Source organism: Silurus meridionalis, chromosome 24 (genome assembly GCF_014805685.1).
Source record: "Silurus meridionalis isolate SWU-2019-XX chromosome 24, ASM1480568v1, whole genome shotgun sequence".
NCBI lineage: Eukaryota > Metazoa > Chordata > Actinopteri > Siluriformes > Siluridae > Silurus > Silurus meridionalis.
In genome coordinates, this window is record NC_060907.1 from 7,870,721 (window position 1) to 7,891,848 (window position 21,128).

General features: G+C 39.4%; 1 protein-coding gene across 1 annotated transcript; it reads right to left on the reverse strand.

Annotated features, from left to right (window-relative positions):
• Window positions 1-3,594: 3,594 nt before the first annotated feature.
• On the reverse strand, window positions 3,595-17,548 carry sts (steroid sulfatase (microsomal), isozyme S). Its single transcript, XM_046837859.1, is given in 11 exon segments — window positions 3,595-6,400; window positions 6,477-6,598; window positions 6,791-6,911; window positions 6,914-6,949; window positions 7,487-7,624; window positions 9,268-9,404; window positions 10,383-10,797; window positions 12,030-12,152; window positions 14,247-14,368; window positions 16,999-17,145; window positions 17,423-17,548. Coding segments are annotated over 10 exon segments (1,755 nt in total). The 5' UTR covers window position 17,145; window positions 17,423-17,548; the 3' UTR covers window positions 3,595-6,005.
• Between the last annotated feature and the right edge of the window lie 3,580 nt (window positions 17,549-21,128).

Genomic DNA, 21,128 nt, shown 5'->3' on the forward strand with positions numbered 1-21,128 from the left:
TACACACAATCAACAATTAAAACCACCAGAACTAAGCAATGCTGGCAGCAGATTGTTTTTAAGTTCACTTTATATTCTATTGGCGATCTTGTATACAAAAAGAAGTTGCCTCAAAGGCACTACAGTCACTGGTTCATTTATTCTTCACTACGATTTACATCTGGGCTCATGGCAAAAACACAAAGAAAGCCAGATTAAACAATGGGCTCTAGAACAGAGACTGGTACCTTGTTGGTGGAAAACAGGTACCAGAGGAGCTGGACTGCTGACCTTGTGCTGTCTGGCAAATGATTTAATAAATCATTATGAGATAGCTTCATCCAGCATCATTAGTAAAAATGCGTCTTGCAGGATTTACACTCCAAACAGCTGGGTGCTGTGTTTAGAGGGGGAAAACAAAACTGTTTTTTATTTGTACCCAGCCTGTAACGCATGCACCTGAGGCTGGAGATTCCCTGGCTCACACATAGTATTCCTCGTTCTTTCCACTGGAAATGTGGCTTCAAAAATAGAAGCAGCCCTAGTGTGCTTGTTTTCTGGAGGCTTCCCAACATATGTATTCATTTGCCTATGTAATTATACCCTGCTGTGTCATGAGCCATGAGTGTGTGGAATTAAATGGGGGAAAAAGAAAAAGAAAGCATGGATTGCTGTGGGTAGACTGCGAGCCTGTGCCCTGAACTCTGTCCCTAGCATTTGTGTGAGAACCACTTCGTTGCACAAATGGGACCAAGCTGAGGCCAGCTGAGCTGCACAGGTTCTTTTGTTAAGAGAAAGGTTAATGTCTGCCAGTGTGCTGAGCATTTCAGGGGTTTGCTTGAAGATAAAAAAAAAAAAAAAGTTGGAAATGTCAGATCGGGAACAAAACGCCTTTGAATAGGGTCTAAATTTGAACCCTATTAGCTTCCATTGGGGTAAACAGCATAGAAAAGGCAAATAAAGTGGTCTATGGAAGCGACTGGAATTTGAGGTGTGTATTAAGTCCTAACAGAAAAATATTACAGGAGAGGATTTCAATTGTCAGGCAGGTGGTCAGATATGAAGCTTGCATATTAATGTAGGAGCATTACGAGGTGGCATAGCGAAAACACATCGTCCTTTTTACATCGGAAGCTGTGCAACTGGTGTTATTCTGACCACATGCGTTACCACATGCGGACACCAAGTTAGAACAAAGAGCAAACATGAAATTCTGCCTGAAAACTGGCCAAATCTGCCACAGAGACATTTGACATGATTCAGCAAATTTACAGCAATGCTGCAACGAATCGTCCGAGGTGCTTTGAGTGCCAAGTGTGCTTCAAGTGTGGAAAGAAAATCACTGGTAGATGATCAAAAATCAGGAAGACCTTCAACGAGCTAAACCCCCGAAAAGGCCGAAACCATTCGGCAACTTGTGCATGATGATCGTCAGAGAACAATCCACAACATTGCTGCTATTGTCAGTGTGCTATACAGAACAGTCCAGGCAATCCTTAATCCTGCTGTTGTCCATTTTATCCCCCTCAGGGCTCAGTGTGCCATGAATGAATTTTCCTTCATGTCGAGGATCATTACCAGTGACGAAATTTGTGTGTAGGAAAAGACCGTGAGACGAAGCAACAGTCTTCACAGTGGAAGAGCCTCTATCAGATCCATGACCAAAAAAGGCCAGGCAGATCCACAGCTCTAACAAGTACAGTACAAGCTCATCTTTTTCGACATTTGCAGGATTGTAAATCAAGAATTCATCCCGAGGGGCCAGAACATCAATAGCGAGTTCTACTGACAGGTTTTAAGGCATCTGAGGGATTCAGTGTGACAGAGCTAGAAAGAGCTAGACCCGAAACTTTTTGTACATGACAGATCAGAAGTTCATTTATATTCAGTCGAATGTGCTTCATTATAAATTACTAATTAGTTTATATTTTGAAAAACTAGAAACTAATCATGCAAGTTCATCAGAAAACGCTGCAGGCAGATATATACAAAAATAAACTTACTGATGGGTGGGAATGATTGTAATTCCTTCGGGAGTGGTTTAGCCTCTATTTGGAGCTGCCGTTAAGCGACTGAGGGCAGGGAGTGTATCTCTGCAGCACATATGCTGTGGTTTGGCATGGTCCAGGCAACGTGTGATTTCATGATGATGCCAGCCAGAGTAAACATGCAGTCACGGTTATAGATTAAAAAGCTAGGGTTTATTGCTTTTAAACTTGCCAGGATGCCAATAATAAATCTCACATCTAATCATTACTCTGTGACCAGACTGTGAAGTCTTAACTTGGATTCCAGATCATTTTACATATTGCTAAAATCCTGAACATATTTAGTCCTTTGCTTTTTCCAGGGGTTCATTTAATATTGCTACTCTATATAACTAATATTCATATAACTAATCAAAAAAGAAATTAAACAAATGCATTTTCCAAAATGTTGGGTGTGCAATCCCTCCCACAGTATTTCCTCGGGTTAATCGCTTTGACGGCCTGTTTCAAATGGCAGGTAACACAAAGGCGTTCAATCAAACCGCTGGCACCACGATTGGCACTTAATTGTTCATTAATAAAACAAATTGTTTACAAAAACAGTCAAATTTAATTATATGCCACACGGCATGTTCAACAATTTGGAGGAAAGTAAATCTTAGTCGTGCCGCTGTGAATGAACAAAACCTACAATCAATCTCATTAACTGTTGACTGGAAGTAGCGTTTTTTTTTTTCCTGAGCAGTTATAAAAAAAAACTGTTCAACGAAGTTCAAGGCAGAGGGAAATGAAAGATGTTAAGACAGGATGCATTTCTCTCTTTAAATGGAACTGGACCAGCTGGCTCAAGGAAGTGAAAAAAAAAAGCATGGCTGTATAGTGGTGTTGGCATCAGCAACTCTACTCTTTAAATAAAACATCTACTCCATTGCCAGGTGCTCCCTGACTCCAAACTGTTAAACTATTACCACTTTTCCAAGCATACGGTCGTAATTGAGTAAGCCAGCCTCGCCCAGTGTTTTACCTCATGCTGTAGATGATTCTTAATGAGCATTTTAAAAGAGGAATTAAATGTTCTCATTCTGGGATTCCAAATATCTGTTGTAAATGGACTACAATCAAAACCTTTTACATCAGAGAGAATCGGTACCATCCTAAGATTGATGGTCATAGGCAGACCCCTCTGTGCAGCTGGGGATATTAAACATCAGCCTAAAGAGTCATGAAGTTACTCAAGAACTATGAGGATGGATTTGGACTGTAATTAATTAAGTCTACTACAATGGCTCAGGACCACAGTTTGCATTAACAGTTCAGCATTTAAGTGTCATCACACCTTAACAACAATAAATCTGTAATGAATGGACATTCGGGGTGTCACCCAGATGAGGATGTCGATTACCTTTTGAGTCTGGTTCCTCTAAAGGTTTTTTCCTCATGCCATCTCTGGGAGATTTTCCTTGCCACAGTCACCACTGACTCACTCATTAGAAATAATCGTACAATTATAAGGAACAAACTTACAGGCTCTAAAATTATACACTCTTTTATACAACTTTATAACCTCTTTATCTGTGTAAAGCTGTGTAAAGGATGCACATTGTTAAAAGAGCTATACAAATAAAAATGAATTGAATTGTTAGTGTTTTATTTCGGATGCAATTGTGTACACGTTTGAAAATCAGAATTTATTTTAAAATCATAATACACAAAAGTGGACTGGTTATCCAACTTATAGATGCCCAAAGTGTCATTTCCTTGCCACTTTTTGTGAAGAGAAAGAAAAGACGTTGTCTTGTTGTAGAAACATGCACAACACGCAAAATCCCGTCATGAACACTAAAAAGTCTTAAAGCGCAGACACTGCAGATTCCAAATCTCCTTACTGAAAGCGTAAAAAAATTATGAGAAGTTTACATTTGTTGTTAAATAACAACAAGAAATCCCTGTTTGTGTATTAATACAGTACATATTGAAATTAACAGTACAACCAGTTTAACAGCAAAAATCGCCAGGAAATGTCGTTTCATATTCCTAACTGTTAATTGAATGAGAATTCAAATCACAAACATAAAAAAAAATAAAATAAATCTAAATCAAAAAGTGCCTTGTTGTCCATTCTTCAGCAAATAAGTGAAGATATGCCCAGCGTGGATCGAGTGAAGTCTTCATGGAATGCTTGAGGCAACGCTAATACAGCGTATCTGGTGTAAAACTGGATAAACCCCATAAAACCTATAAACCCATAAAAATTTTTACTGACGATTGCAATAAATGCATGAGATTTGTTTAAAAAAGAAAAAAAAAAGGGATAGAACAGAGATCAGATTTAATACCTCTGTTAAGCACCATTTGGCAAAAAGACCCAGGTTTGGGCAAACTGTGATGAAAAAGCTTGCACCTTTTGCACCGGAGAAAGAAAATCAATGAAGCTTCCAAAGGTGCCTTTCATGTAATCATCCAAATGCAAAAGAAGAGTGATGTTCCCTTGCTTTCACCCACTGAGACTGAAGTAGTGCAGTAGATGAGCAGCAAAACTGGGATACAAGTTCTAGCACTGGACAGCGAGCCAAGAGATTTTAATATTAGCATCCAAGCTCCTCTATAAAAGGTCCAGCCATGGGATTATGGGATTAAATTCTAGCCATGGGATTGAAGTATGTGATATTTAGTGTTCCCTTCCAAACTTTCTAGGTTATTTTATCATTAGGTGAGCCTGCAATGCTGCAGAAGGTTTAGAGTTTCACACATCCAGAGTATAGTCGTATGGCCAGGTTTTCACAAAGCATACACCGATCAGGTATAACATTATAACACTGATTATCTCTTCATCATGGCACCTGTTAGTGGGTGGGATAGATTAGGCAGGAAGTGAATATTTTTTACTCAAAGTTGTTAGAAGCAGGAAAATATGCAAGTGTAAGGATTTAAGTGAGTTTGACGAGGGCCAAATGGTGATGTCTAGACGACTGGGTCAGAGCATCTCCAAAACTGCAGCTCTTGTGGGCTGTTCCCGGTCTGCAATGGTCAGTATCTATCAAATGTGGTCCAAAGAAGGAACAGACAGGGTCATGGGTGGCACATTTATTGTTTATAGATGCACATGGGAAGGGAAGACTGGTCTGTGTAGCCTCAATAATGCTTGAGGGGTCTGGACTATTTTGGCAGCAAAAGGAGAACAACACAATATTAGACAGGTGGTCATAATGTTATGCCTGATCGGTGTAGTTGCAGAATTATTATTATAATTTTTTTTTAGGGATCTACATGTCTAAGGAATGCAATCAAGCCCAAGTTATTTAGCCATACAATCCTAGATTTCCACATCACCCAGCCTGATTGCATTTTCTTCAAGCTTTTCGTCTAATCACGAGACAGGATTTGATGCCTTGTTTCTTTGCAAAGGTGCACAAATCCAAGCCCATTTGTTCCATTAATTTTCACAGATTTTGACCGAATCAAGTCGCGCCTTTCCAATACCTGCGTTTACACGCGTTGCCTTTTTTCCATCCACTCATGACAACCGTGGAGGGCTGCAATGGGGCTTATTTTCAGCCAGGGATTTACAGGATGCAGATCTGTCCACACCAGTTGGCGCCGACAGCCACATAATACATTGTGACAGCCATTTAGGTATGTCTAGTCACAAACCTACATCATTTGGAAGGATCAATTAATCAGATAACAATATAGATAATAGGCACATTATGTTTTGTTTGGTTTGGATGATCCGCTGTGGCGATTATGGTTAAAATGAGATGTCTGCTCCTGCTATTATCTTATTTATTAAGAAAATAACTAACTATGCAAAAAAATAAAAGTTGGCCTTTCACTTATTCAGGCCTGTATTGTATGTTGTTGGGAGCTTTTTGCCTTTGTAATAAATTAAACTACTTGAAATTAAAGATTTAAAATCAGTAATGTATCTGCACTCATTGTACCTGGTTGCACCCTGATCCCCATCGTGTCCACCCTACAAAGATTTAAAAGAGCACCAACATTTAAAGTAGGTGTCATTATACACCTACTGACTTGTTCTCAGTCCCCGTGCCCCTCTGCTGCATTTTCCACAATCCCAGTCTGCGGGTCTCGTTGACACATGCACAGCTGGTGCAGGGATGAGCAGCACGGCTGGAGCCAGGGCTTCCAGGTCTTGTGTAAGGCTGAGAGCTGGTCCTCGGTGGCTTTAACGCTTTGCGTGTGCCTCCTCGCCGCCTCCATTATCACCTCCATAATGGCGCTGAAGTTGGGCTCTGAATTTGGCGTTAGAGCATTCGTCTCAGACGGGTCCTTCGACAGATCGTAGAGCAGGGGAGGGTCGTGGTGGGTCACGTAGGCCTCGGTGCAAAAGCATGCGTGAGTGTGGAAACAGGCGGTGGAGTTTTCGGGGTAGAAATCAGGAGTGAAGAAAAAAGCCTTCCATATTGATGTGCCTGGTAAAAGAAGACAGGCAAGGTGTTTATAAAAGAAAAATAAATAAAGACTCACCGTTAATGTGTTAAGACTCACTGTTAGCAGGGTGCCACCTCACAGCATTCAGATAGGCATTGCAGTAATGGAACAGAAATTCATGTTCTGAACGCTGCACTCGACCCTGCAGCAATGGCATGAGGTCACGCCCATCTATCTCCCTGAAAAATACACAAACACTGAGAACTGCAACATTTGTTTTGCTATTTTGCATTCTGTGTATTGTCCAGTATACAGAAGCACTATGTGTGAAAATCCACATTTCTTGCAAACTCCTAGTTTATTCTAGTTTCAAACCATTACTCCAGGCTGTCAATTTGACTGACTGCAAAGTCATTCAAGGCCAGACTCACCTATCGCTGGGTATGCTAGCTCCAGCTAATTTCACCACGCTGGGGAAGAGGTCCATGTTACTCGTGACCGCTTCGATAACCTTTCCTTTAGGCAGCCTTCCCGGCCAGTGAAGGATCCCCGCACCCGAATCCCTCCTTCCCAATTGGTTGATTTCCCCCCTGCTCGAAAAATAGAGAATATCAGCGAGACGTCATTGTTAGCATTTAGAGTGTGACATAAGAAAATGCCATTTTTGTATACACAAAAAAAAAAAGCTTTTGATTTTAATTAGTGCTCATCACAAGACCTCTTGAAAATGAGTGCTCTCAGTAGACACTTAGCATTTCAAATAAAATACTTATCATCCTCATTCTCATCACGTAGACACATGCAACTAGCCTTTTTCTGCGTTTCAGCTTTACATGACAAGGATCTGTTTTCACTAATAATGTCTCCTAATTATAACTTTGCTTGACTGGCAGATGGTCTGCTGGCAGTCGGTTATTAGATACAGATCCATGGTTCAACTCCCTCTCATGTATAACTATACACCATGAAGATAGGCTGCTCCATCCAAGGGTCAGCCCCCTCTGATGTATAATTAACCATGAAGATATGCTGCTCTATCCAAGGTTCAACCCCCTCTGATGTATAACTATTCACCATAAAGACAGGCAATTCTATACATCTGAGGGAAGTTTGGCTACATACTTTACCTTTATATATGCCGTTGTAACCTCTGTGCACCTCGCCATGGATGGAGATCTCCTCCAAGTGCGGACCTTGATCTGACGTCAAATAAACCAGCGTGTTTTCCCTCAGCTTTAGCCGCTCCAGAGTTTGCATTATCTGACCTAGGATCAGAAAAAGGATCGATTATGGTTATGAAAATGCATCAACATGCAACGCACAAACAGTGGCATGTGAATGAGACATGCTTACACATTTTCTCATTAGCCGTGAGAAAAGATTTCTCTTTTTCACAGAAATGTTCCCAGTTAATTGCGGAAAGTGGTGCCAATCATGTCCGTCTACCTCAGACACTGCTCCTTATAGTCCCATAAAGCTGAGCTGGCTCAATAACTCTAGCTCACCTCTGGTCACTCGCAATGTGTGCAGATCTGTTTTGTTATCTAATCTGTGCATTTTTTCCTGCAACTTGTGAAAAAAAGAGCAGTTATGATTCAGACACTTGGTGTTTGTTTATTAATCAGTCCAACAGGGACATATATTTTTTAAACACCATGGCATCAATAATTGACAAAATTCGATTATTATTTTATAGTGCAACACGACGGTTGGTGGCACTTCAAATCAATTCCCTCAAACGTTTGCTGTGGGATGTTTGTTTTCAGACGTCTGGCTTGTGTTAGTGAAAGTTTGCAGCTTTCCCGATGTTGAAGTCCAATAATAAACTCACACTAAATTATACGAATTACTGCTCTGGAAAAACACTTCATAATGGGATTTGGCCCAGTGAATTCTATTTACCCATCAGTGACCAATTAGTTTGATGGTCAACAGAAAATGTTAGAATTATTTCCAATGGGAAATGTTTTGTTTGTTTTTTAGTTTCCAGGCAGAATAACTTGCATATGATTTTGATGAATCAGAAGGTTTTGTGAGCATTCCTCATAAAAGGATATTTTGCTAACTGGCTTGCTGCTTGACTGGTCCCACTATTTCAATATAGGGTAAGAGGTAGGCATACATCAAGACTCTTTTCTGTTCTCTATGAAAGTCCTAAGGGGCCATGCTATATGCATATTTCTTTTTTGTTTTCTTGTGATCTCAAAGCAAAAACCTGTTTTCTTACAAAGTAAATGTATCACAAGAAAATCTCACCTTGTGAATGTTTCTGGTGTATATGATAGGGTGTATATGATGGTGTAGTTCTCTTGGGTCATGATGTGAGTCATGATGCTGCGTCTAGAACATGTTCTTATGCCAAATACAAAGAAAACTTGAATACTGTTCACGAGAAAAAAAACGGGTAAAAAAATATATATTAATTAGAATGCATGGGTTCTTAGGACTTCCTTAATAAATAAATAATAGAATGAACTTCCCCTGGACAGCTAGATGGGTGAAGTGACATGTGAAGACCTACCTCTTCCTGAATCACTTGAACTAGCACTTATTATCCCTGTTATGTCTATGTTAAAAACTAGATAGATAGATAGATAGATAGATAGATAGATAGATAGATGATAGATAGATAGATAGATAGATAGATAGATAGATAGATAGATAGATAGATAGATAGATAGATAGATAGATAGATAGATAGATAGATAGATAGATAGATAGATAGATAGATAGATACTTTATGCACAGGCCACAGGAGTACCGATATTCTAACCAGCACAGACATGAAAAAAAGATGTTATCACAAAAAAAACATTCTATTTGAGTGGCTCGTGGACAGTCTCGTTTCAAATACTACGCACTGTTTTTGCTTTTTAAGTTTTTGACATGCCAAGTCCAGACTCCGTACCTACACTCCAGTCCACCTCCATGACTGCATCTCCATACAGGCCATGCCGGCTTTTACCGCGGAAGCGAGGAGAAGCGAACAGCGCTGTGTGAACTTGGAGGTAGGAGAAGAAGAGAAGGAAGGGTCTCTCGGAATTCCTGTCAGACAATATTGAAAAAGCTTCATTAACTTAGGCTTTGTTAGGGATGTTCGATTGAATTTTCTTAAAAACATAATTATTTGCAATAAAAAAAAATATCAAAGCTGTACAGATAACACTGGTACTGGGTATTTATGCAAAACCCTTCCTGTTTTCTTATTCATTAAAAAATGTATTCTGATACCAATGTGGCAGTTATGCAAGACACGTGTACGGACAAATAATGACAAACTGGATGGCATTTGGCACACTTGTATTTATCTGATTTATACTACTGATAAAGCTATGGGGTTAAAAGCCTCACTAGGGGTCCAGGCGTGGCAGCTTGGTGTGGTGACCTTTAGAGCTAAAGTCTAATATCTTAACCAATAAGCTACCACCACCCCAGTAGTACAGACTACAAACTACAGACTTTACCCATGTAAAAATATATACTAGAGCATATTCTACAACACAATACTGTGCTTAAGCTTAGCTTGTTTATATTTAATATTAGACTGTGCCATGAATTGCGTACCCAGGAAGTGTGAAACCATTTAGTGTGAGCACTTCATTTCTGCGAGCACTGATTAACGCAGGCTTCTTTCCTCCCCGCTGGCCGAAGTATAAATTTTCCTCTCAAGTCAAGGTGCAATTCACGGCACTTTGCACTCATTTTTAACGACCCCGCTTGCAGATAGTGCTATGCGCTCACGTCAGCTGCCCACACACTGCATATTAAAGATGCTCATTAAACGCTATAACATCTTAAACATAATCCTCGGCGCGAGGAGTTTATTGCTAACAGCACTAAACGGCAACCAACATAAACAGAGCAAAACGAAAAAGTCATTAATGTTTGAGGCAAATGCTCTTAGATATCCGTAAGAGGTCACTTTTTTAGCAAACAGCTTAGTTCTGGTTACCAACCAGATGCTGAAAATGGGATAAATCTGGAAATGTTCTTTTAATTAAAAACTGGGAAACATTCACAGACCTCTCCAGAAACTCGATGGCCTCATTGGTCATCTTCTGCGTGAGATTCTCGGACACGTATGGCTGCTCCACCACTTCACCTCCCCTCATTAAGAAGCAGTTGAAGTAGGGAAATGTGAGAACCCACAGGAAAAACAAAGCCATAGTCATAATCAGAATCGCACCCAGGCACAGAGCGAATCTGCGGGATATGAGGACCAGTCCTTTGATGTGGAGGAGGAGAAGGGTGACAAGGCCAATGCTCAGAGCTTTATAGGGAATGTGGTTTCGGACGTTGTAGAAGATGGAGCCATGGCCTGACTGACAGTCACGCAGGTTGGTCATGGGGATGCCGTAGAAGTGCTCGAAGCCATGAGTGTTGGGATGGTGGCAATGATCGGTGTTGTGCTCACAGTTCAGACCCAAGTGCCATTTTCCTTTGAGGGAAATATACAAAATATATCTATGAATGTGTGATTTTCTTGGAGCTTGTTAGTAAAGACGATTGCCTTAAAGCTAATTTCCGTCCTTTTGTTACAAATACTCGTTATAGTAATTGAGTAGTTGTTCTCAGTAATTGTACTGTAGGTAGTTAAAAACTCTAAACTCTGAAGTATATTGTTTAGTGCTGCATCCGTTCTTTTACTGCACTGTTTTCCTTCAACCTGCCATCGCTACCTTATCCACCGTTTCCTGCGTGGTGCTGCTGTAAAAACGATTATGCGTATAACTGCCTCTGTAGTTGCAGCGTTGACTGACTGCAATATCAGTAATGCTGCAGCCTATGATTGTTTACCTCGTATCGGAAGTTCCACCCATATTTTGCACAAAGAGTTTTGGGGCATAGGAAACAGGAGAAGACCTCTACAGAATTTTTGTCAAATTTTACCTGATTATTGGTTGTTGTTTTTTTTAGATATCATGACTGGATTTTCAGTGCTAGCAGTCAAAAATAGCACTTTTGGAGAATATATAAATTTTTTTATTTACTGAAAAACATTCATAATTTTTTTATTTGCAGGGTATAATGTGGAATAACATTCACAGCATAATACCCACTACTCTTGAGTACTTTTAAAAGGGATACTTTTTACTTGTAGTTAGAGTAGTATTTAGGACAGATACATTTACTTCACTTATTTACTACATTATTTGGGAAGTAATAGTACTTTTACTCGAGTATGATTTCAGTACTTTTTCCACCACTGTCTACATCAAATGCATATAACATTGACTAGGAAATGGTTTGTACACTACAATATTATATCACTTTATTATTACAAACTGTTTACATGCTGTTTTGCACATCTTTTTGACTCCTGTATTCAGTTCTCTCTGCACACTGCACTGTGTAATATACAGTGGGTTTACTGGCGGCACTATTTTGTGTTTTGTGTATTTGTCCAACACTGTCTTGTGTTGTCTTTGCGCTTTCTGTCTTGCACTGTTTGCAGCAGGTTAGACGCGATGCACTTTATGTGGCGAGGACGCGTACTAGTCCTTATCTCTGTGTTTTCTGTTATTTAGCTTTATGTTGTTTAATGTAGCGCCAGGGTTCTGGAGGAACTAATCAACGTCTCATTTTACTGTGTACTGAGTCAGCTATATTTGGTTGAAATGACAATAAAAGCTTCTTGACTTGACTTGATGTGTGATCTATTTTGCATACCAATCAGAGCTGTTGCATAGCCCTGCTCCTTCAGGATCTTGGCAAATGTGATCTCCTCTCTGGGAAGGCCTCCAGACACTGCAGATATTATATACACACCAATAAGACCGTGACTGGCCATTCCTGCCGCAAAAAAAAAACAACACAAATAAATCCTAATGTTATAAAAATGCATAAAGGGTATTAGTGAACACTTGCAAATCTGCTGGGTTTTTAGTAGAAATACTGTTAAAATGTACTTGAGAATAGTATAGTTGCCTTGCATTGTGGTTGTGTCTGAATGTAAAGCTCCATTACAAAACACAATGTGCACTAAGCATACATAAATAATCACAACAGTGGTGAACTCTGTGGTAGTTTAGTGGTTAAGGCTAGGAGTTACTGTTTGTAAGGTCGGCGGTTCAAGCCCCAGTATTGCCAAGCTGGCATTTTTGGGGCCCTTAAACAAGGCCTTTAACCCTCTGTGCTCCAGTGGTGCTGTATCATTGCTGATTCTGCACTCTGACCCCAGCTTCCTAATATCCTTGGGATATGTGAAGAAAGAATTTCACTTTGTTGTAAAAGTACGTGTGACCAGTATAAAGAATTTTTCTTTTCTGTACTCTTCACATTTCAGCTTCACACGGATCCAACAGAGCTGGGTTCACTAGTCTGTACTCTGTATCTAATGCATTTACTGCTCTCCAGGCATTAGGCATAAGCTGGTAAGTGTTTGCAAATTCCAAAAGTTTGGAACGGTCTCAATACAAATTTGGCAGTTTCACTATTTTACAGTTTAAGTGATTCTTTGGGTTGTCAGGATTCCAAATTCTAATCGCCTCAACAAGTTGTTGGAAGAGTTTGCATGCTATTCCACTTGCAAGTATCACAGGAACCACATTTGGTCTCAGAAAACCAAAATTGGTTTTAATCCCAAAATTTGGTTGCCTCTACCATTTAGGCCATTTATTGGAATAGCAAAAATAGTTCCAAGAACTGCAAAATCAATGTTTTCCCAGGGGCCACCTCTGTCTCATCCTTTGAAATCGTTTTATGAGGACAGTTTGCATGCACAAACCTAAGAACATAAAGGAATTTACAGTGTCATGCACAGAGGAATGCAAGATCCTCTACGACCAGCCTGAATGAGTTTGCATTGGCCACAAATCATCCTCGAACACATTTTACAGTAACAATAAAACTTTGTAGAGTCTGTGAAAAAGGTATTAAATACTGTCCTATCATCAAGACCTCCTCAAACGTAACTACATACAGGTGATAAAGCTCTGAGCACACATGCAGACATTATCCTGCGCTGTAATTACAGCCATGCGACGTGAGGAGCGACGTGAAACGAGATCGCCCAGTTTGATGTATTTGGGAGGCATGTAGGAATTTGGCCTGAGGTCCATCCCTTGCTTTTGTTAGACATTCCACACAGAGGCGCATTGTTATTTGTAGAAAAAATATTGTTCCTGTCGCCGCTGCTTCGCAGAACAGGATGCCCCATACTAATTTGCATATACATGAGCCCATTCAGCTGCCCCTTAATGTCTTTCGGGTTGCATTAAGTGGGTTTTTAGTGGAGGATTGCGGTTCTTTGTCTGCACTGTGATGTGTTCAATCAGCACATTATTTTATGGCTGTTTTTGTTTCTCCTCAAGCACACCAGGTTTCTCTGGCTAGCCACCAAGGCCTGATAAAAAAAATAAAAAAATACTGATTGTAGGAGTGCCTGTCCTTTTGCAGAATAAGTCAACCACTTACACTAGTTAGGAAAACATTTTTTTAAAAAGTATACTCCAAATATGACCAATCCTCATAACACTTCCCTTGTTTTGTTTAACCATCATCTGAATTCATTGATTGCTCCCAACAATCTATGAATGCAGCATGATAGTCACATAATTATGGTATTATGGCGAATGTCAAACCACAATATTTAAGCGAAATTTAATGAAGTACACTTAAACCCACCATCATTGCTTTGTTGCTGATGTTTTCTATACCATTTCCACCATGCCTAAAGACTTGCCTATTAGAAGGACTAGCTTGACAACATGCAGCGTATCTTGTCTCTCGACATAAGAGTAAGCCATCATAATGAAAAGCCTGGCGTCTGACAGCTCTACCGCCGAGCTCTGTAAATCTTCTGCACCAAAGCGCATCATACCTCCCGTTCACTGGAATAACTACATTCCCTGCCGATTCACAGCAGGTCTACAAGCTACTGCTGACCTGATCGTATGGGGTATCTGCCGGTGAGGAAGGCAGCTCTGCTGGGTGTGCACAGAGGAGAGGCGGCAATGTGCTGGGTCAGCTTCACTCCATCCTCTGCCAGCTTGTCGATGTGAGGGGTCCTGCAGTGCAAAACACAAAGCGCAACCATTACAGCGAGACCTGTTCGCTCTTTCTCCGCAGCGAATGATGAATAAGTCAATGTGGTTTGCGGAAGACAGGGGGATTCGGTTATAATGACTTGATTGTAACAAACAATAATTATGTGCTCCAGCAAAAAAAAAAAAAACAAACCCAGATTTCCCCTACCTCCCCCAGTCCATCAGCCAGTACAGCTTTGCACCCAGTCTCTGCTTTTTTTATTTTATACTCAAGCTAACGAGTTATAGATGACAGCAGGACCCAAAATCATTTCTGCAATATACCTGCCTCAAAACACGTCCAGTTCTTCAGAGACGACGCATTGATGTGCTTTAGAACACAGTGTGATGTGGCAGCATTCAAAATATAGATCGCAGTATATTTCAGGATCTTGCACAACAGACATCAATTTTTTTTTATAGCATTATTTAGGCATCAGTCTCAGGGAGGTACTGCAGCACAGCAGGTCGCATTGAAGCCTCACACCTCCACAAGACTTGGGTCACTCTGAATGCAAGGTACTGGCCAAGAATCAACTGGCATCAAAAAAAAAAGTATAATTGATTGCCGTTATAATAATTTTTGCTACAATATTTCTATACAAGTTGTTTCTGGTTGCCAGGGTCAAGACTTTCTCAAATGCTTCAACATATTGTATTCCTGCTTTTGGGGTTCCTGCTTAGCGGTTAAAAGCATTGTACTTTGAAAGTCATGAGTTAAAAATACCAGCCACACTAAGCTGCTTCTCCTTGGCCCCTGAGCAAGGCCCTTAACCCCATAGCTGCTCAGTCATATGAATGATATACATGTGTCATTCTGCATTAGGGCGTATGCCAAATGCAGTAAATATAAACCAAGTGCTCCTTAGATAACCTCTGGATCTCCCGACTCACTCTGACCAGACTAATATAATTACTATCGATAAATCAAGAATCATCAATTAATCAAATAAATCATTAAATTGCATAGGCTTTGGATTCAAAACAAAACAAAACAGAGTAACCTGCACGATTACATATGTTGCTTGTAGCAAGTATATATACAAAATGTGCACATATTTATGTAACCGGCTTCAATGAACGTTTTGTCATTTGGGCTTTTGGGAATTATTGACTATTGTGCTGACCAGGTCTGGTCTCAAGAATAATTAAACATGCAGAAATAATGGCTAATAAAATCGTAAACAAATGAAAAACTCGTAACGATGCATTGTACCATTTGCTCTCTTTCGAATCAATTCCATTCGTTTTTATTTGTTTAGCGCTTTTTCAAGGTGGTATCAAAAACATTTTGAGACCAATGGTGGTAACTGGTGCCATTCTGAGCACCTGCGAGTTAGAACAAAGAGCAAACGTTAAACTATCTGCTAAACTGGGCAAATCGGCCACAGAGACGTTCGACATGACATACGGCGATGCGATGATTGAAAAACAATCCACATTATCTCACTACCACACCCAACCCACTTGCCAGATTTGGTTGCTGTTTTGACACCATTAAGGAGATCCGGCACGAATAGCAGAAGGTGCTTGTCAAGCTTAGAAAAGAGGACTTCCAAGACACATTCCAGATACACTGGGAGAGCTGTGTATTGCTGTGTAAGGGGACGTTTTGAAGGTGATAGAGTAAATGGAGATAAAAGTACTTTCTTGTAAACAGAGCTAGTCTCAAAACTTTTTGATACCACCTCAAGGGACATTGTCTCTGTAAAGCTGCTTTGAGACAAAGATAAATTTGCACAAAAGAAGTTTAGTGCCTGTAGGTTTGTACCTTATAATTATAACCTTAACCCTAATAAGTTTGCCAGAGGTGACTGTGGCAAGGAAATACTCCTTGAGATGCCATGAGGAAGAACCCACACTCAAAAGTGAACCCATCCGCATCTGGGTGGCACAGACTGTCATTTGATTGGCTGAATGCAGTCACTTTTTTCATGCCTACGTTTGATGTTTCGTCTGCAAGTTGATAAAAAACTGTATTGTCAAACAATCATGTTTTTGTGTTTGAAAATCTATTAATTATATAAAATATAAATATTGCACTTGCATTGCTATTATAAGCACGCGCTGCCCTGATTCATGGTTTGACAGTTTTGTGTTAGTCTTGTTTAGCTGTGGCTCTCAACCCTTCTCTACTTATTCCTCCCCAGTGGGTGCAAACTTTCAGTGGCAGTTTTTCATCACTGTCAACTCCTTAAACAGCTCTTACTCAGTCGGAACGCAAACGTATAGGGACACTTGCCGTTCTCAATCTCCGTCTCGGTCACTGCTCCTAAAAGGAGTGACACTTTAATGAACGGATATGGGAGGCAGAATAGTGCAAAGGAGTGCCTCATCTATATCACTCTCCATACACAGAGTGGGTCATCATCTATGACAACCCATGAAGCGCCTGGTTAAGCCACAAGTTTCTGCCCAGACAATTTGTTGGGCAGTATTTGTTCCAGTTGTCCTTTCTGTATGGCTATTTGTTCGAGACCTGGACATCACTTTTGCTTTTGTATGGCTGAGCTGCTGTGTGTTTTGTATTAAAATAAATAAATAAATAAAATAAGCACTTAGTCCCTGAAGGGCTTAAATGAAAGCCGACAGTGACGCCAGACACAGCCTACTTCAGAGTTGTGTTTCCATAGCATCCAAGGTCTCCTATTCCCAGATCATCCACCATCATTAAGATAAAATTAGGCTTCGAAACAGCCCAAGCCGTAGGAACGCACAGCAACGGGCTGAGAAAGACCAGGGTCCATGGAGACTTCATTCTGCGTGGGGTGAAATGAAAAGACACAAAGCAGTCAACAACCAATTTTTCTTCACCAATATTCTGCACGGCAATGCACATTTATTAGAGGAGCTGGAAATAAAAGTGCAAGGCCAATCTACCAATGTTACACTTTACAACTGCAGGATATGCATGCATGAAAATGGAAAATGGGCTGACAAGCTTATACATGTCACAGAGTGAAGTGCATTGAAACATTAGGATGGTATTCACATTTTCATAGCTCAACACTATACATTTCCCTTCTATTCTTATACCCCAAATGCGTTGTTTTATTCCGAGTTACCGGAGAGTAGAAAGCGCCGAATACCAAATAAGATCCTTCCTTCTTGTACGAGTTCACTACATAGGGTAGGAAACTCGCAACAGTGCAACATGAGTATCCCTCTACAAACTGAAACAAGGAAGTAAAAGGCAGGTGGTAGTCACGTGACCTGCACCCGTCGTTTTGATTGGTCGATCTATTTTATTTTCAAGCGTTTTATTTTCTCATATTTTGACCAATATTTTTTTTTAAACACTATCATGATTATAATTATGTTCAAGTTTTTAAAATCTTCTGATTTTAATTAAAAAAAAAACATTTTGATTTGTCAAGATTTAAAAAAATATATAATAATAATAATAAAAAATAAAAAAATTAAGTATAACCCTGGCCCTGTATTTGAGCTTATAATGAAACTAATGCAAGAGGATGAATTAGGAAAAAAAAAAAAATAATAATAATAAAATATATATATATATATATATATATATATATATATATATATATATATATATATATAATTTTATATTATATATAATTTTACTCCTTTAAATTATCCTAAAATAGTCCTTCACTTATTATTGCGATATTGTGTGGTATTGTGTAGGTCTGATCTGAAGTGTAACACTTTTTTCTCCTAAATATCACATGCTTTGTGTTCTGTGCAGTCAAACAGCGCCACCTGTCGTAAATGAGCAACGCAACTTCAGTTCGAGGTTTTCCCTCCGCACACTGCTCACTTTAACCTTTCTCAGAGATCAGCTGCATCTATGCAGTTCATACAAACTAATTCCCCTTCATTATCTGTATAAAGGAACAGCAGTGGTGTGTTTCCAGGGAAACCCTTTTTTTTTATAATGGACGCGCAGGTAGTCAGTGGAAATGAGGTGCACCTGGACATGGCACTTTATAGACAATGGGCCGAGGAGCAGAACCGGTATGCTACTGTGATGGGTGAAGGAGCGAGCAAGAAAGAATATGAGTCAAGAAAAGCAGGAGAAAAAAAGAGGAAAGACAAGAAAGGAGACCAGAAAGAAAAAGAGACAACAGAGACGTGACAGACAAGCAAAAATGGGAAAGGTGAAGAGACAAGAAAGAGAGAAAGACCAAAGGAAAGTGATGCAAGAAAAGAGACAAGAAAGAGACATGAGATCAAAGATGATTGAGAGACATCATTTAGGAAGAGAAGGAGTTCAGAATGAAGGAGAAAATGTTGAGGGATTTAATGGTGCAATAGATACATGATGAGGATTTTAAAAAGTACAGCAAAAGGAGACTAAACATGAATAAGCTTGAGGATGAGATTAGAGAGAACTTGAGTTTCAGATATTTTGGGTCCTTCAAATCACAAGATTTGCTCCATTTTTTTTTTTTTTATCCCTGTAACATATACAGTTTATACACAACCATATCTAGCCCATAAAGATCTGTTGTCCAAATCCCTTTAGTATAATAAAATGCAAAAATGTATGAAGTGATAAAATGCATAATCACTACTTTACTAATCAGATTATAAACTCAAGTGCAATGCAGGACAAACATTAGAATCTGTAAAGTGGTGGAACAAAGTATTGTTGAAAACATTACCAGCTTCGTATTTCGTTATTCTCTCTTTAGAAACTGAGGTAACTGGGAAACTGTATTGTGGCTGTACTGCTCCTGATACACCAGCGATTAAACTGTAGTGTGATTGCAGGTTAGTTTCTGTGAGTCAGCATAGTGTGTTTGTATTTTTTTTAACATGCTCTAGACGGATAATTACATCAATTTAAACGTACCTTTCAAGCTGCCCATGACACCCTGGCCAATGGATATTACTACTTTCTTATTATTGTAAGCGTCTGCTCAGATTTTTCCCGAAAACGAACCCCACCTGCAACCAGCAGCTTCTTATCTGCCTATATATACATATATACACACTGATGACTAAATGTTAACTTATAAACAAATGTTCGATTTGACATGAAATTCATGTAGTGGACTTTTTCCTCTTCGGTTAAACAATGGTTTAATATAAACCTTGGATGCAAAAAAAATATATAATTAACCGTGTGTGTTCTAGGTTAGAAGTATTGAGTAGTATAGAAGGTCCTCCAAGCAAAGTGAAGGAGGAACAGAAAGTAGGGCAAATAAACAGAAAAATGTAAACTAGAACCCCAAAAATGATGTAAAATAAGAAAATGAGTCTGTGAGTATGTTAGGCTTTTTAATATGTGCATGATTTTACTATATCTAATAATTACAATATTCCAATACAAAGTAGTGAGTTGTGGGTGTGTGTGTGTGTGTGTGTGCGCACGTGTGTACGTGCACACACACTCTGTTTCTACATAAATGTTAAATGCTCTCGGAAACAAGTCTTCAGGCAAATCTTAACAGTTCTAAGGAAATTTGGAATCTGCCCCATATGCAGTAAACCTAATGAGGCCATTTCTTAAGGTTTCCCATTGTAGTATTTACCCCAAAGCGATGGGCACACATGCAGTAATGGCATCCCACAATGCATCGCAAGATGTAGATGAATGAATGATGTGCGGTACACAAGAATATTTTACACATGAAACTGGGAAACAAATGTCTGTTCCACATATTTTAAGCATAAAAGAAAACAGTTATCAGATACATTTTGAAAAAGGCAAATGTTTTCAGTAGGGTAGCCTTTAGCAGTCTCGAGCTCTCACTTGTCTTTCATCAGAGTACCAGATTTTCCATAATAAGCAATAAGTTCTTGTTTGTATGCAAATTCAGCCGAGTCACCAGACTGCCAGCTAATGTTCCCTCCTCGCTAATGACATAATCAAGTGATTAATTATATACTTACAACATCCCACTGGCCAACTTGCTGTCATTTACAGACACATTCATTTAGAGGCACTGTGACTAGCAATAGACTTTCTGTTAGTGATGGGCATGAAGACCTCTGCGATTTGATTCCTTAATTAGATTTCATCCCTTTGAGTGTCTTGTGTGAGTGAATTGAAGGAGTTCTTAGATTTACTTCATGCAAATGTCTGGTATGTGCGAGTTACATGAGTGATTGGACTCTGTTCATTTGATTTACTCATATTTCTTGTATATGTGAGCTGAAAAACTGAATTTTTAGACTCCGTGAAGCATGCAAATAGATTCTCTCCAAAGTGCAGATTTTAACACTTGAGAAAATCATAAGCTCCAATTTTTTTTTTTTTCAATGATCCAGCTAGTTCTCTTCTAGTACCTTTTTTTTGTACAATGTACAATTTTCAGGCTTGGAAATTAGCTCCATCCACCATTCAAAACACCTCCTCACCTTCTTAGTCCTGATTCTTTTCCTTACAAGGTATTCATAGTCTCAGCAGAGGTTCAGGAAAGTTCAGGCTATGAGAAGGCACTCAATCAAAAAAGAGTACCAAAAGTGTATAATATATTAGTAGATTAGCTTCCAGTAAAGAGAACTTCAGGGGAAAAAAGATCTCTGAATGAGGCATGAGTCTCACAGCAAGCGTGCAAGGCTGTGAAACATAATTGAAACATCAAATCATTAATTTATGAAATATTGTATTATGGATTTTTGTTTTTTGGCTCAGGCAAGAACCAGTCATTGACTCATATTAGAGCTCTACACACACACACACACACACACACACACACACACACACACACACACACACACACACACACAAGCATTGATTACAAAGTAGGTAATAACATGAGAAGGA